The sequence below is a fragment of the Sorex fumeus genome, unplaced genomic scaffold (assembly GCF_029834395.1).
Source record: "Sorex fumeus unplaced genomic scaffold, SorFum_2.1 ptg000035l, whole genome shotgun sequence".
NCBI lineage: Eukaryota > Metazoa > Chordata > Mammalia > Eulipotyphla > Soricidae > Sorex > Sorex fumeus.
In genome coordinates this window covers 16,108,694-16,124,286 of record NW_026606092.1, presented here as the reverse complement: position 1 = coordinate 16,124,286, position 15,593 = coordinate 16,108,694, and the positions used below count along the sequence as shown (strand labels likewise).

At 44.6% G+C, this 15,593-nt stretch overlaps 1 protein-coding gene across 1 annotated transcript in view; it reads left to right on the top strand.

Annotated features, from left to right (window-relative positions):
* The window catches only part of KIF5C (kinesin family member 5C), a 200,313-nt gene that overhangs the window by 94,920 nt on the left and 89,800 nt on the right, over nt 1-15,593 (top strand). Inside the window, exons 5-8 of the mRNA XM_056117490.1 lie at nt 3,314-3,362; nt 3,625-3,680; nt 4,813-4,900; nt 13,113-13,237. Of these exons, the coding sequence (XP_055973465.1) occupies nt 3,314-3,362; nt 3,625-3,680; nt 4,813-4,900; nt 13,113-13,237 (318 nt within the window). The remainder of the gene's footprint in view (nt 1-3,313; nt 3,363-3,624; nt 3,681-4,812; nt 4,901-13,112; nt 13,238-15,593) is intronic.

Genomic DNA, 15,593 nt, shown 5'->3' with positions numbered 1-15,593 from the left:
CTGGTTCATGCACTCAGGAATTACTCCTGGCCGTGCTTGGGGGACCATTTGGGATGCTGGGAATTGAACCCGGGTTGGCTGCGTGCAAGGCAAATGCCCTACCCGCTGTGCTATCACTTTAGCCCCTATTTATTACTTTATTTATTTATTTATTTATTTATTGCTTTTTGCGGTGTGCGCTTGCCTTACAAGTGGCCACATGGCCGACCCGAGTTTGATTCCTCCGCCCCTCTCGGAGAGCCCGGCAAGCTACCGAGAGTATCTCGCCTGCATGGCAGAGCCTGGCAAGCTACCCGTGACATATTCGATATGCCAAACACGGTAACAACAATCTTATGATGGAGATGTTACTGGGCCTGCTCGAGAAAATCGATGAACAACGGGAGGACTGTGACCGTGCTTTTTGCGTCACATCCGGTGATGCACAGGCGTTACTCCTGGCTCATGTGCTCAGGAATTACTCCTGGTGGTGCTCAGAGGACCATATGGGATGCTGGGAATCAAACCCGGGTCGGCTGTGAGCAGGGCAAATGCCCTATCTGCTGTGCTATTGCTCTAGCCCAAAAGAGGTTTGATTTTAATGGAAATATGGACTATGAAAATATAGAAAATCTCTTCCTTGAAGTGACTTTCTTGGGGTTTTAACATTATCTCTGAGTATGCTCTTTCATGCCTATTTATTTTCCTTCAATACCTATTTCTTTTCCTTCCACCTGGTCTCAGAATATTTGAGTAATAGAGATAGCAGGACCAGTCTTTCACCCTGCAAAGAAACTAATACACAAAAGCAGTCACTATCTACTGTGATCAAGAAAAAAAAAAGTTCATCACTTGGACTGCTCTTGTTCCCTTTATGAAATGTCAATAGGGTTCTTTTTTTCCAGATTTGCTAATATCAACTTCATGGCTGTTTCAGTAGAGGCAGATTTTTTTTTTCTTATGAAAATAAGGCTGCAGGTTTAAAACTCTAGAAAATGACAGGAAAGTCCATGAAATCCAGATAATTCCAAAAGAGACAGAATGCATCAGAATTAGGCTTTGTTTGCTGCATGCAGCCTGGCTGGGTGATGCTCGAGCTCAGAGCAGACAGATCCCAGCGGAGTGATGGGGTATTGGACAGACCTGCTAGCGGCCAGAGGTACTCTAGGTTCCCAGCACCAGATTCCAGAATTTAAAGCCGGGGACCTAGACAAAACTCACAGAGCCAGAATGTGTCTTAGCAGCTGAGCGCTTGCCTTCTTTATGAGATCTGGCCCACCCTGGTTTGATCCCCAGCTCAGCATGTGTTCCATTGAGCACTGCCAGGAGTCACTCCTGAGCACAGAGCCAGGAATAGGTCCTGAGAACCACTTGGGGTGGCCCGAGGGTTCCCTCATGATTCCTTCCCTCCCAAAAACAACAACAGAGAAAAACAAAATACAAAGCTTAGTGGGGGGAAGTCATTAGTATTGATGCTGGAGAGATGTATTGAAGGGATGTTTTGTATGCAGGGATTAAATCCAGCAATCCAGTTCCTCCGAGCGCCTCTGAAAGCAACCTCCAAACACCTCTGAAAATGACCCCTAAGCACATAGCTGAGAGTAGTGCCTGAGCACTTCGGTGTGACCCAAGTCTCCTTCTCCACCCCCCCCTCCACAATTCAACAAGATTATGATCAATAACTAATTGGACTGGGGCTAACTCTGGGTTAGTCTTTTGTGCTGTTCTCCCTCCCCCTGCCCTCAACTCATCCTCCCCAACTAGAGGCAGGACTAGATAGGGAAATTCCATTTCTAAGCTGCAATGAAGACTGTAGGGTTAATACCTGTAGGGTTGCGTCCCAGCTATACAACTGTTATTTTGGGGGAATGGGATGGGGACACACAACTGGCCATGCTCAAGGCTTACTCTAGCTTCTGTGCTCAGGGGTTACTCCTGCTAGGCTCAGTAGACCGTGTGTGGTGTCAGTTGTGTGCAAGGCAAGCACTGTCTGACCCTACGACTCCACCCCTCCAATTTTTTTTCATAATTTTTTGGCTCTCTTTGTTTAGATTTCTGAAGAGCAGGTGCACATGAGGGAGAGAAAAGTTGATCTGGGAGGCCAAGAACCTCTGTTGGCAGAATGCAGAGACCGAGGGAGTGTCTCTGCCCTCAGATGTAGTGGTTGCATTTGACAACAGAGGGAAGAACTGGGTCTTGGTTGTGTGATGTGAAGCTCTGAAGTCAAATTATCTTCGATGTCAGCAGCGTAAGCCCCACCTGGGCGTTCAGAAGCAAATTCCTAGGTTTTAACTGATTCAGGAGGGCTGCCCGAGGGTTCAGGACCCTGCCAGGTTGGTGTTTTTTTGTTTGTCCGGTTTTTGATTTTTTTGTTTTATTTTGTTTTCTTAAGCGGGGAGACTTCCTCAGCAAGGCATTATTAGACTCTGCTGCCTTGAACCATCTCCTTGGCCCAGAGCCCTGTCATTTAAACAGATGTTATGAGTGATGCTATGGTTGATCTGGTTGGAGAATAATGACTTGGAAGACTTCCTTTCCCTCTCACAGTCTGAGTTTCATTAAATCACATTGTCTTCGGATCATCGTGGATTCCCCAAGCCCCAAACTTGGCCACCAGTACCTCTTCTCTCCCATACACCTTTTTGAGCTCCCTTGGTTAATGACATTACTGTCTCAGCCCCCACCTCATGTTTGGGCCATGCCCTCATCTCCAATCCTTCCTAGAACTCCGCTAAATCTATATCTGATAAGTAAAGGCAATGCATCCGGTGGGAATGACTGTTGGCATTTTCTTGCGAACTGTTTTGTTCTTTTCTTTTTACCCCCCTGTTCCAGCTATTTAAATCTAGAAATTTGCTTGATGCTCTCCTGAGGGAAAAGCTGGAGTGTGGAGATAAGAGGCTGTTAAGTGCACGATGTAAATAAATAACACCTAAATCTAACCACAGGGGCTGCCCAGATGGACACAGAGAGCCTGGAAGCCAGAAAATATGGAGGAGTTGGCTGGAACCCTGCTCCCTGGGCCCAGAACTTTAATTTTTGTCCCCCTTTACTTCTTCCTTTTCTGGCCATAATTGACAAAAAGCTTTTTAAAAAAAATCTGTTTTGGGGGCCATTCCTGGCTGTGCTCAGGGCTTACTCCTCCTGACTGTGTTTTCAGGGGACTCTCCATGGTGCCAGGGATCAAACCCAGGTTAGCTGTGTGTTAGGCAAATGCCCTAACCACTGTACTATCTCTTTGGCCTCTACAGAAAGCTTTTTATAAGTTCTAATAACGCTATTGTTGGAATGCAGTTCCTAATTTCTGTTTTACACTCGATTTGTTTTTGACTAGGTATCCTATTTTGAGATCTACTTGGACAAAATTAGGGACTTGCTGGATGGTGAGTGATCTGAATGCTTGTCCTTTATTTGTTTTGTAGCCCCAGCTCGGGGGGGTTGCATGATTTATGGCCCTTCTGCTGAGGAGTAATGAAACTATGGCAGGCATTCTTTCTGTGCCCTTCTTGCTATCTCTTATTCTCAAACTCCCTGAGTTCAAAGATGAGACTCACCTATTTTCTATAATAATTTCTGTTTTTCTTTAATGACCGGGTCCTTAACTTTTCTTTCCTTCTTTGCATGTCATCATTATACCTTCTACAGTATCCAAGACAAACTTGGCTGTTCATGAAGATAAAAACAGAGTCCCGTACGTAAAGGTAGGAGGAAGCCTTGATGGATGATGCTATTGACTTCTCTCTCAGCACGATGATCCTCACTGTTACATAAGATTCCTGGAAAATTACCTGTCAAGCACAGAGAGTTGTTGAGTCATCTTCTTTGTATTGAATACTCATCTAGTTAGGAAAAATAGACATTTGAGTTCTTCATTTGTATTTCACTATGTTAAAAGGTATCCCAGATAGCTAATTGAATTATAGGAGGTAAGAATTACCGAATTACAGACGTGAACAAATACTTATTATTCACTCACAATGACATTGAGTACAGCCATTTGTATTCTTCTTATTAGGAGAAGCCTGTCATATATAGGCAGTCCAGAACTTCAGAGTACCTGGCACTGGTGGCTAGAGTGTAAACATAAAAAACAAGAAAGGCAAAGCACAATTTGATCCATTTCTTTTTCTATAACGAATTTTAAAAAATGAATCCCCATAAATTGCAAGGTTACAACGATTTTTATGACTGAGTTCCAGGCGTACATTTTCTAACACTAACCCTTTCACCAGCGTCTACCACCCACCTCCAATGTTTCCAGTTTTCCTTATCACTAATTTCCTTTAACTTCTATATCCATTATGGGAAGTTCAGAAATGAGTTTGTATTCAAAACTGGATATAAAAAAAAGTTGAGCTTCTTGTTTTGTGGGTTGCTTCTGGGGGTGGGGTGGGGGTTGCTCAGAGGTCTTTCTAAAGTAGCATTCTAGCCCGGGGGCAAGGAAGAAAAGTTGAATCAATACTGCTGCCTTACTTTCTTTTTATTTATTTCTTTTTTAATTTATTTTAATTTTTATTAGTGAGACACCATGAGGTACAGTTGTAGACTAACAAATTTTTGTGTTTGGGTTTCAGTTATACAATGGTCAAGTACCCATCCCTACACCAGTGCCCGTTTTCCACCACCACTGATCCCAGTATCCCTCCTGCCCCCCATCCCATTCCCCCCCCCCCCTGCCTCTGTGGCAGGGCATTCCCATTTGTTCTCTCTCTCCTTCTGGATTGCTGCCTTACCTTCTGCTCTGCCTCTGGGAAGGAAGTGGGCAAAAGATTTTGCTTTACCCAAATATTGCTTTTTGGTTTTTAAATGGTGAAACTCAATGGACTCTTTCAGGGCTGCACGGAGCGGTTTGTGTCAAGCCCTGAGGAGGTCATGGACGTGATAGATGAAGGCAAAGCAAACCGACATGTGGCTGTAACAAGTAAGTGTGGTGGCGTTTTCTCCCCTGCCACTTAGGAGATGGCTGTTTGCCCAGAGGAGGGGAGGGAAGGGTAGCAGTGCCTCGTGGAGGTGTGCTTGGGAAGGTGGAAGGAAACTGTGGCTTGGACAGACACCCAGCCCCAGGCACAGGCTACACAGGCTGTGGGGGCTGGTTGTGGGGAGCCTCGCTTTCTGCTGTCCAGGAAACTTTCGACTTGTGGGACCCTGGTAACAGCCTCTGCCTTAGCACTAGGCAAAACAGTCACCAGCCAGCCTCAGGGGAGGGAAATGAAATAAGACTCAAGGTTTATTTTAGTGCTTTTATTATTCATATTTTTGAAAAAAATGCACCAAAAAATTCTCTGTCTGTTAACAGTGCACAATCCCCCCCCATATTCTCAACACTTACTATTGTTATTATTACTTTGGTTTTGAGGCCACATCTGGTGGTGCTCAAGCCTTATTCTTGGCTCTTTGCTCAGGATTAATTCCTGGTGGTGCTCTGGGGTACTAGGGATGGGCTGTAGGAATTGAACTGGGGTTGGCTGCATGCCAGACAAGTGCCTTAATTCCTGGACTATCTCACTAGCTCCATTATTACTATTATTATTTTTTTATGAAAGTCATCTTCAAGTGTGAAATCATGTCTGATTGTAGTTTTGCTTTGCATTTCTTCAATAATTAGGGATGTTAAGCATATCTTCATTTGCTTGTTGATCATACCTTCTTTTTTTCTTTTTCTGAAGAAGTGTCTAGTCAAGTCTCTTGCCCAGTTTTTATTAGGCTGTTATTTTGTGGTTGATTTGTAGCAATTCTTGATATATTCTAGATATTAGTTCCTTTCCAGATGTATGGTTTGCAAATATTCTCTTCTGTTTCCTGGGTTGTCTTTTCATTCAGTTGCTGGTGTCCTTTAATGCACAAGGTAAAGGTAAAGGTAAAGGTAAAGGTAAAGGTAAAGGTAAAGGTAAAGGTAAAGGCCCTCCCGTTGTTCGTCGATTTGCTTGAGCGGGCCCAGTAACGTCTCCTTTGGAGACTTTGTTGTTACTGTGTCTGGCATATCGAATACTCTCAGTAGCTTGCCGGGCTCTCCGAGAGGGGCGGAGGAATCGAACTCGGGTCGGCCATGTTGGCTGCGTGCAAGGCAAACGCCTTACCACTGTGCTATCGCTAATTTGATGACTTCCAACTTAGGTTTTTTTTTTTCCCTTTAATTTGTTGCTTGCGCATTTCATGTCATCAACAAGCAATCATTGCTAAGTCTATTACCTTGAAATTTTTCCTCTGCTTTCTCTAATGGGGTATAGTCTTTACATTCACTAGGTCTTTAATTCTTTTTCTGAGTTAATTTAATCTGGAGTCTATGTCAACCTTAGAGCATAGTGAACAAGATCTTTTGTTTTTGTTTTTGTTTTTTACTTTTTGGGTTACATCCAGTGATGCATAGGGGTTACTCCTGGTTCATGCACTCAGGAATTACTCCTGGCCGTGCTCAGGGGACCATATGGGATGCTAGAAATCGAACCCGGGTCAGACTGTGTGCAAGGCAAACGCCCTACCCGCTGTGCTATCACTCCAGCCCCAACAAGACCTTTTTTTTCGTTTTAATTTTTATTAGTGAGACTCCATGAGGTACAGTTGTAAACTTACAAATTTTTGTGCTTGGGTTTCAATTATACAATGATCAAGTACTCATCCCTCCATCAGTGCCCATTTTCCACTACCACGGATCCCAGTATCCCTCCCACCCTCCATCCCCCCATCCCACCCTGCCTCTGTGGCAGGGCATTCCCTTTTATTCTCTCTCTCCTTTTGGGTGCTGTGGTTTGCAAAAGAGGCACTGAGTGGCAATCATGTTTGGTCTATAGTCTACTTTCAGCATGCTTCTCCCATCCTTGGAAGATCCTCCCAACACCCTTTATTTGGTGCTCCTTCCTATCTGAGCTGCCTTTTCCCCTAGCATATGCGGCTGGCCTCCAAGCCATGGAATAAATCTCCTGGTACTTATCTCAGCTATTTTTGGGTTTTAGTCTCCTATTTTGTTACTTTATGTTCCCCAGATGAATGCAGTCTTTCTATGTCTTTCCCTCTCTTTCTGACTCATTTCGCTTAGCATGATACTTTCCATGTAGTACCACTTGTATGTAAATTTTATGACTTCATCTTTTCTAACAGCTACATAGTACTCCATTGTGTAGATGTACCAAAGTTTCCTTAACCAGTCATCTGTTCTCGGGCACTCAGTTTTTTTTCCAGATTCTGGCTGTTGTAAAGAGTGCTGCAATGAACAAACAAGTGCAGATGTCACTTCAACTATACTCTTTTGCCTCTCTGGGATATATTCCCAGGAGTGGTATTGCTGGGTCAAATGGGAACTCAATTTTAATTTTTGGAGAATCGTCCATACTGTTTTCCCAAAGGGCTGAACTCATTCCCACCGGCAGTGAAGGAGGGTCCCTTTCTTGCCACATCCGGACCAGCTCTGGTTGCTTTTGTTCTTTCGGATGTGGGCCAGTCTCTGAGGTGTGAGATGGTATCTCATTGTGGTTTTGATCTGTATCTCCCTGATGATTAATGATGTAGAGCATTTTCTCATGTGCCTTTTTGCCATTTGGATTTCTTCTTTGAGAAAGTTTCTGTTCATTTCGTTGCCCCATTTTTTGATGGGGTTGGATGTTTTCTTCTTGTGGAATTCAACCAGTACTTTATATATCCTTGATATCAACCCCTTGTTGGATGTGTATTGGGCGAATATCCTTTCCCATTCTGTAGACTGAATGAGACCTTTTGTTAATGAAAATTTTGTGTGGGAACAATATAAGTATTGCCATAAAAAATTAGCAAACAATGTAAGTCTTGCCCATCAACGAGGCAAAGGAAAGATTGGCTTTTATTGGGCTTTAGGAGAAAATAAACAAGTTCTTCCAGGTTTGTGGTGTTCTTTTATTGATTTATTTTTAATTTTAATTTTTAAAAAAATTTAGACATCATAAAATTATGAAGTTATTCATGATTGGATTTCAGGCATACAGTGTTTCAACACCAATCTCTTCATCAATGTCTACATCCTTCCACCAACCCCCCATCCTGAGCACATTTCCCCCCACCGACCAGTTGCTTCTTTTTTTCTTTTTCTTTTTGGGTCACACCTGGCATTGCACAGGGATTACTCTTGGCTCATGCACTCAGGAATTACTCCTGGTGGTTCTCGGTGGAACATATGGGATGCTGGGAATCGAACCCGGTCAGCCACGTGCAAGGCAAATGCCTTATCCACTGTGCTATCGCTCCAGTCCCCCGGTCTGCTTCTTAGAGAGATCTTTGTTTGTTTTAAGTCATGGTACTAGACTTTTCACTGTGGTTTGCAGTACTGCTGCTAATAGGGTCACATACCTCACACTTTACCACCTTTCAGCGCCTCCTCCCTCCATCCCTGACCCCGCTAGTTGACTTCTTCCCTTCACCATAGTTTTTGCTCTCTCCCTGTCCTATCTTGCTGCCTCAAGTGACATATTTCCTACTGAATACCAGTTCTCATATTCTTTGTTTCCATTGTTTTTTAGGCATCCATTATTCCACCGTTATGTTTATTTATATCTCGCCTATGAGATTCTTCTCTCCCTCTGACTAACTTCGTTCAGCATGATACTCTTCATGTCCTTCCGTGTAGCAGAAAATTCCATGATTTTATGTTTTTTTATGGCTGAGTAATACTTAATTATATCTATATACCGCACAGCGGGTAGGGCGTCTGCCTTGCACGCAGCCAACATGGCCGACCCAAGTTCGATTCCTCCGCCCCTCTCGGAGAGCCTGGCAAGCTACCGAGAGTATTCGATATGCCAGACACAGTAACAACAAAGTCTCCAATGGAGACGTTACTGGGCCCGCTCGAGCAAATCGACGATCTATATACCATAGTTTCATTATTTTTTTTTAAGCCCATAATCTATTCTTGGACACTTGGGTTGCTTCCAGATTGCCTATTGTGGATAGTCCTGCAAGGAACATAGGTTGCAAATGTCTTTTTTTCCGTTTTGTTTTGGGGCCCTTGCAGTGTGTCCCAAGAAGTAGAAGTGGAGTTGCTGGGTGAAAGGGAAACTCAATTCCTAGATTTTTTAGGGAATGTCCATATTGTTTGTCAGAAAGGCTGGACAATGAATTCTCACCAACAATGGATGAGAGTCCCTTTCTCCTTGCATCTGCACCAGCACTGGCTGTTCTTGCTTTTTTTTTTTTCCCAATTAAATCACCATGACATGATTACATTTCAGTCATACAATGATCGAATACCCATTCCTCCACCAGTGCTGGGTGTGACCCAAAAGGCCAACTGTGTAAACACACAAAAATAGACGGCCAAGGGGGACGGCGGCGGCCTATCTCTCCCGCCACCTGCGTTCGGTAGTCTCAGGCCATTTCCCAACTCCAGGGAGGTCGATGGCGATGGTCAGGCGAAGGACGGAAACGAGGGCCAAGCTGGTTGGTCTTAGCAGCAGTTTATCACATGGAATAGATATATGTCATGGAGGCCCCAGGATCTCTCAAGCACATGCGCTTTGTTCTCTCAGCTTCTGTCCTCAGCCCCATCTTTCCAGGTTCTCTGATGCACGTGTCCCCTCCCCTCCCCCCCAGAGCCCTGAAATCTCCCTTATATAGATCATAGTACCTCTAAAGGGTGCAATATAGTGATGCCATCAAAAGGGGTTACAGAAAGAACATGGAGGGGGCAAACCATACATTGTTTCTTTACATCCACTTTGTTTCTTTACATCCTGTCCTCACCTTTTACAAGCTACAAGCACTTGGATTTGCATCCCAAAGACCAGCCTGGCTACAGCTGGGAATCTATATCCCAAAGATCAGGCCTGGCTAGCACCTGAGATCTGCATATCCAAGACCAGCTAGGTTTCTGTGAGAAAAGGAAACTGCCTCAATATACTGAAATCATTTACTGAAGGCAGTTTGAAGGGGAGAAAGTTCAGTCTCATCCAAGCTAGTCAGGACACACAGGAAAACTGCTTCTAGGACAGATTCTCATTTAGCAGATCAACCCACCCTAGAACAGATTTCCCTGGATGTGTTTCTCTTCTCCTTGTCCGACCAACATATAAGCATACACAATATAAATCATTTTGTATGGACACAGTAAGAAATACTTTGAGCTTATAGAATTGCTCTCCTAGGGCCATCTCAATCTCAGACTGCAGTGCTCAGGCCAGATATCTTTCCTATTCCTAGCAGCAGGGTCCTAGTCTCGTCATTACTTTTGGATCATGACAGCATTTGCCTATGATCAAACTCTTAACTTATAGTTAAGAATCGTGGCACCTTGGCCTGGCCCATTGCGATGCCAGGGTAGCACATAACTTACCAGCTTGCCCTGGTTCCATCCAGTCCCACGTCGGGACCCTGCTTTTGGGGTGCTAGGAAGTGAGGGCAACTGAGGCTTAAGTTGAGAAAGCAGATGCCTGGGAGTGAGTAATATCCAAAGCCAATTAAATTCTAAGTTATAAAGCATAATGTTAATTAATTTCTTCCTGTATCTGTACAAAAAGGACATTGCATTAAAGTAAACTATTCAAAAGACATAAGGAGAGGAGAAAGGCAATATTAACTTGCAGTACAAGTTCAGTGTCCTAGAAGGATGAGACCTTACAAATTGGTCGGGGGAAAAGAGCACAAAGTAGTTACAGACAAACAAAGTAATGGGAATGACTCAGGAGCACTATGATGGGTGCAACCTGATAAACCTAAGCTCCTTGTACTCCAACAGCCAACAACAACAATATCATTGTTGGGATTTTGAATAGAGATTACATTGAACCTGTAGGTGACTTGTGGCAGTATTGACATTCTAAAATCATTAAAAATCCTTAAAAACCGTCTTTGAGTCCATGAGAATAAGATGTCTTTCATTACATCTTTAATTTTTTTTAGCACAATTTTTATAGATGTCTGTGTACAAACCTTTCATATTCTTGCTACATTTATTCCTAAGCATTCTGTTATTATTATTATTTGCTAGTTTATTTATTTTGGGGGGAGGGCCTGGGGTCACTCATGGTGATGCTTGGCTGGCTGGACTGTACATGTCAATTCTGGGGCCCGGGAATGTCGTGCTATTGAGACTCTGCTGTGTTTGGGTCACCAAGAGCACACTCAGGTGCAGGGGGGGAATTAGGTGCCAGAAGTAGCACTTACGTCATTGTGCATACAACATGTCCGCTTGACCCCTGAGTTATTTCCTTGGTCTCTTTTTTGTTAATGTTTTTAATGGAAGTGTTTTCTCCAATCTTTATGATTATTCATTGCTCATAGTGTTACGTGTAGTATTAAATATAAAGTTTGTTATTCAATTGAAGTTTAGTATTATCAACTTTGCTGAATTCACATATTCATTCAACAGGAGTATTTTTGGTGGGTGTTAGCACTGTAGCACTGTTCTATTGTTTATTGATTTGCTCGCGCGGGCACCAGTACCGTCTCCATTGTGAGACTTGTTACTGTTTTTGGCATATTGAATATGCCACGGGGCGCTTGCCAGGCTCTACCGTGTGGGCAAGATACTCTCGGTAGCTTGCCAGGCTCTCCAAGAAGTGGGTGTGGAGGTTGTTTTTTTTTTTTTAATAAATCTTATAAAATGATCTTACAACATGATTGTTACTGAGGGTTGAATCTTTCTTACTGGGTTGACAAGAGTAGGGTTCAAACAATTTTAAATCCCAGTAATCTCAATTTTAAAAAATAATTTCTTGTTTGTTTTTGGGTCATACCCAGCAGGGCTCAGGGCTTACTCCTGGCTCTGTGCTCAGGGGGCCACATGGAGTGTTGGGGTTCAAACTCGGGGCCAACCACATGCAAGGCACATGCCTTACCTACTGTACTAGCTCTCCAGTCCAGTAAACCCATGTTGATGAAGCATATTTAATCTTCAAGTTCCTCCATGTGCCGAGAGTGTGGGTTCTCGAGGAAGTGCATATACAAATCCTGAGGAAGGATTCCTGGTAAGAAATCCTTACACCCAGGAAGATGACAGAAATCAGATGCTAATTCTTATGATGCAGGCTGAGGGGCTGGAGGCAGAGGAGGAAGCTGTGAACTCTGCAGAAAGTCTGGTTGGGGTGAGGAGTTGGGTGGGGATTTGTTAGGGAGAGTGCGAGGATGTTTGCTCAAACCATTACCTACATTGTAGATTTGTTTTTTCACTCTCAGATCTTATTTATTTATTTATTATTAGTGAAACACCATAAGGTACAGTTGTAGATTTACAATTTTTTTGTGCTTGGGTTTCAATTATACAATGATCAAATACCCATCCCTCCACCAGTGCCCATTTTCCACCACCATGGATAATATCCCTCCCACCCCCATCCCTCCCATCCCACCCTGCCTCTGTGGCAGGGCATTCCCTTTTGTTCTCTCTCTCCTTTTGGGTGTTGTGGTCTGCAAAAGAGGCTTTGAGTGGCAAGCATGTTCAGTCCATAGTCTACTTTCAACATGCATCTCCCCTTCTGGAAGGATCCTCCAAACACCCTTTATTTGGTGCTCCCTTCTCTCTCTGAGCTGCCCTTTCCCCTAGAATGCCCGGCTGGCCTCTAAGCTATGGAGTAATCCTCCTGGTGCTGATCTCAGGCGCTCTCAGATCTTTAAAACTGTTTCTGGACAGTGAACTTTTTGTTGTTGTTGTGTTTTTTTTTTCTTTTTGGGTCACACCTGGCGATGCTCAGGAGTTACTACTAGCTCTGCACTCAGGAATTACTCCTGGCGATGCTCAGGGGACTATATGGGATGCTGGGAACTGAATCCAGGTAGGCCGCCTATAAGGCAAACGCCCTACCCTCTGTGCTATCTCTCCAGACCCTGTTGTGTTTTTTTTTTTTTTTTTGAGGAGTCCCAGCTGATAGGACTCAAGGCCTTCTCCTGACGTGGGGATTGCTCTCAGTGGTGATCTGAGGACATTGTGGTACGAGGGATGTATCCAGGTTCTCCAGCATGCAAAACATGCACTCCAGCCCTCTGAGTTATCTCTCTAGCCCTAGAGTGAACATGCTTTTAAGAAGAAATAGTGATCTCAGATCATCATAAAATTTTTCTTCTGGACTGCCTTAAAGATGAGGCCATTAGACTGGATTTATGATACTTTGCAGATGAGAGGTTTGTGCCCTAAATTGGTGTTTCTCTGTTGAGCAATAAACTGTTTTTCTTTTCAGATATGAACGAACACAGCTCTAGGAGTCACAGTATCTTCCTGATTAATATTAAGCAAGAGAATGTAGAGACGGAGAAAAAACTCAGTGGAAAGCTTTATCTAGTTGATTTGGCTGGGAGCGAAAAGGTAATTGGTTCTTTATTTGTATTACCTATAATTTCCCCCTGTTACTTGCTTCAGTGTGCAACGGATAATTTTTATGTCCTTCTCATCCTAGTTTTTAAAGAGCTTTTAAAGTTTTGGATGCTGTGCCAAGGTGTTATTAAATTTAACCTCTGTTTCCCTGCTCTTTTTTTCCCCTCCTGGTCCTCAAATTCCTATCTTAGGAGGTGCTTTGAATGCGGCACTGATTTATGCCTAATAGGCCCCGTGTGATGATGACAATGAAAATGTTGTGAATTTAGTCTGGCGAAGGTCAGTGAGCACAGCAGAACGTGTGAGAAATGAAATGAGGCCCCTCCTCCACCCCAGCCCCCTACCCCATTGTCCCCGACTCCTTTTTTTTTGGCTTTTTTTTGGGGGGGTCACACCCAATGATGCTCAGGGGTTACTCCTGGCTCTGCACTCAAGAATCACTCCTGGCAGTGCTGGGGGAACCACATGGGATGCTGGGGTCGAACCCGGTCGGACATAGGCAAGACAAACGCCCTACCCACTGTACTGTTGCTCCGCCCCACCCCCTGACTCCTGTAGGCCAGGAACAAGTTTTGCTGTGTATGTCAGGCCTGCCTCTCTCCGCAAGTTTGTTCGCTGTTAGATCACACTGGGGCCTCTCTCTGTTCCATGTCTCTCTCCCTATTCCTCCCCGCAGTAGGCATCAGCTGGTGGCCTTGGTGGGTTGCTTCACTGCTTTGAAGTCTTTTCATGAAAGGCAGACCCAATCGCTTGGGATCCACGCATCCTGACCCTTTGCTGGTTTCTCAGGGCTGTGTCTTGGCATCTTCTCCCTATCCCTCCCCCGCACCCCACACTGATGCCAGTTTCTTTTTTCTTTCTTTTTCTTTTTTCCTTTTTGGATCACACCTGGCGATGCTCAGGGGTTACTCCTGACTCTGCACTCAGGAATCACTCCTGGCGGTGCTCAGGGGAACCATATGGGATGCTGGGAATCAAACCCAGGTTGGCCACGTGCAAGGCAAATGCCCTACCCGCTGTGCGCCAGTTACTAATGCACACAGCTCTCCAGAACCTGTCCCTTGCCCTCTCCCAGCCTCACTTTCTCTGCTGCCAGACCCAGACTGGGAGCCCGGCCTCCTGTGTGACTTCACAGAGCAAGTGTCTTGCGGGATTGGTGCTGTGGCCTGGTCCCTTCCAGCCTTGTGCTGTGTCTATCCCTGCCAGCCTGCAGCTCAGTCATTCCCCGGAACGGGGGGTTGCAGTAGATTCCTAGAAGCCCACCTCTGAGTTCCCGCAGGCCCAGCTATGGCCACTGCTAACGTCTGTGTAAGTACTGACCTCTTGCAGTGTCCTCCAAAAAAAGTCACCGGAGATTCCAAGCCAGAAATCAAACACTCGACTGCCAAGAGCTCTCAACGTGGAGCAAATGGACGCCCATCAGGATGGGCATCTGGAGTTGGTTCCAGACCGGCCACCCTGCTCAGCCTTGACGCGAGGCTCTGAGGATCCCTACTAAAAGTCCCATCAACCATCACCTCCTCCCAAGCAGGCCAGCTTTCCTTGTAGAGCCCAGAAGTAAGCAGGGTGGACAGAAGGCTGCAGAGGGTCTCCTGCTGGAACGGAAGTCTGTCCAAAGGGATTCTTGCTTATGATATTTAAGGAACCATTTAACACCTTAACAGGGTGCGCGCCACCGGTGGCTCACACTTGCGCGATTCTGTGAACAAGATTTGCAGAGCCCTAGTCTGTGTTTCAAGTGGTTCCAGTTGCTTATTTCCTTTGTCCGTATCTGTGTCCCTTCACCCTGGAGATATGTCCGCTGTCATGGATTAGTGTGATTTTCTAGAAGACAACTTGGGGCTTTAGTCCCAATTTACTTCCCCCCACCCCTCTCAGTATTCTTCCCTTGAGCTGACGAGTTGACATATTGGAGCTCAAATTTTCCTCTTCTGGAAAATCTGATCGTATCTGTCTGGGCTGTTTTAAGAGTTAAGACACACAAAGATGAAATGTGGCTTAGCTGTTATTACTTGTTATCACTTGTTATTTCTACTTGTTAAAACTTGTTATCAGCTATGTTATTTATCTATAAGTAGGAGCAGCGCCCTCCTTTTGAAGAGGGATGAAAATGTTAGCCTTCTTGGACAAACACCTCCCCCTCCCCCCCCACCACACACACACACACACACACACACACACTCACACACTAAACATACGTGCATTTTTATTGTTGGGAGTTTTTCCTTATACATAATTAAAACCTGTCATTGTGCCGTTTAAGTGTCGGGCCCCATTCATTTACCTGCCAAGAGCAGCTGCTTAGTCTGCACTGTTTGTTCAGTAAGGAGAGCTATGAATCATGTTG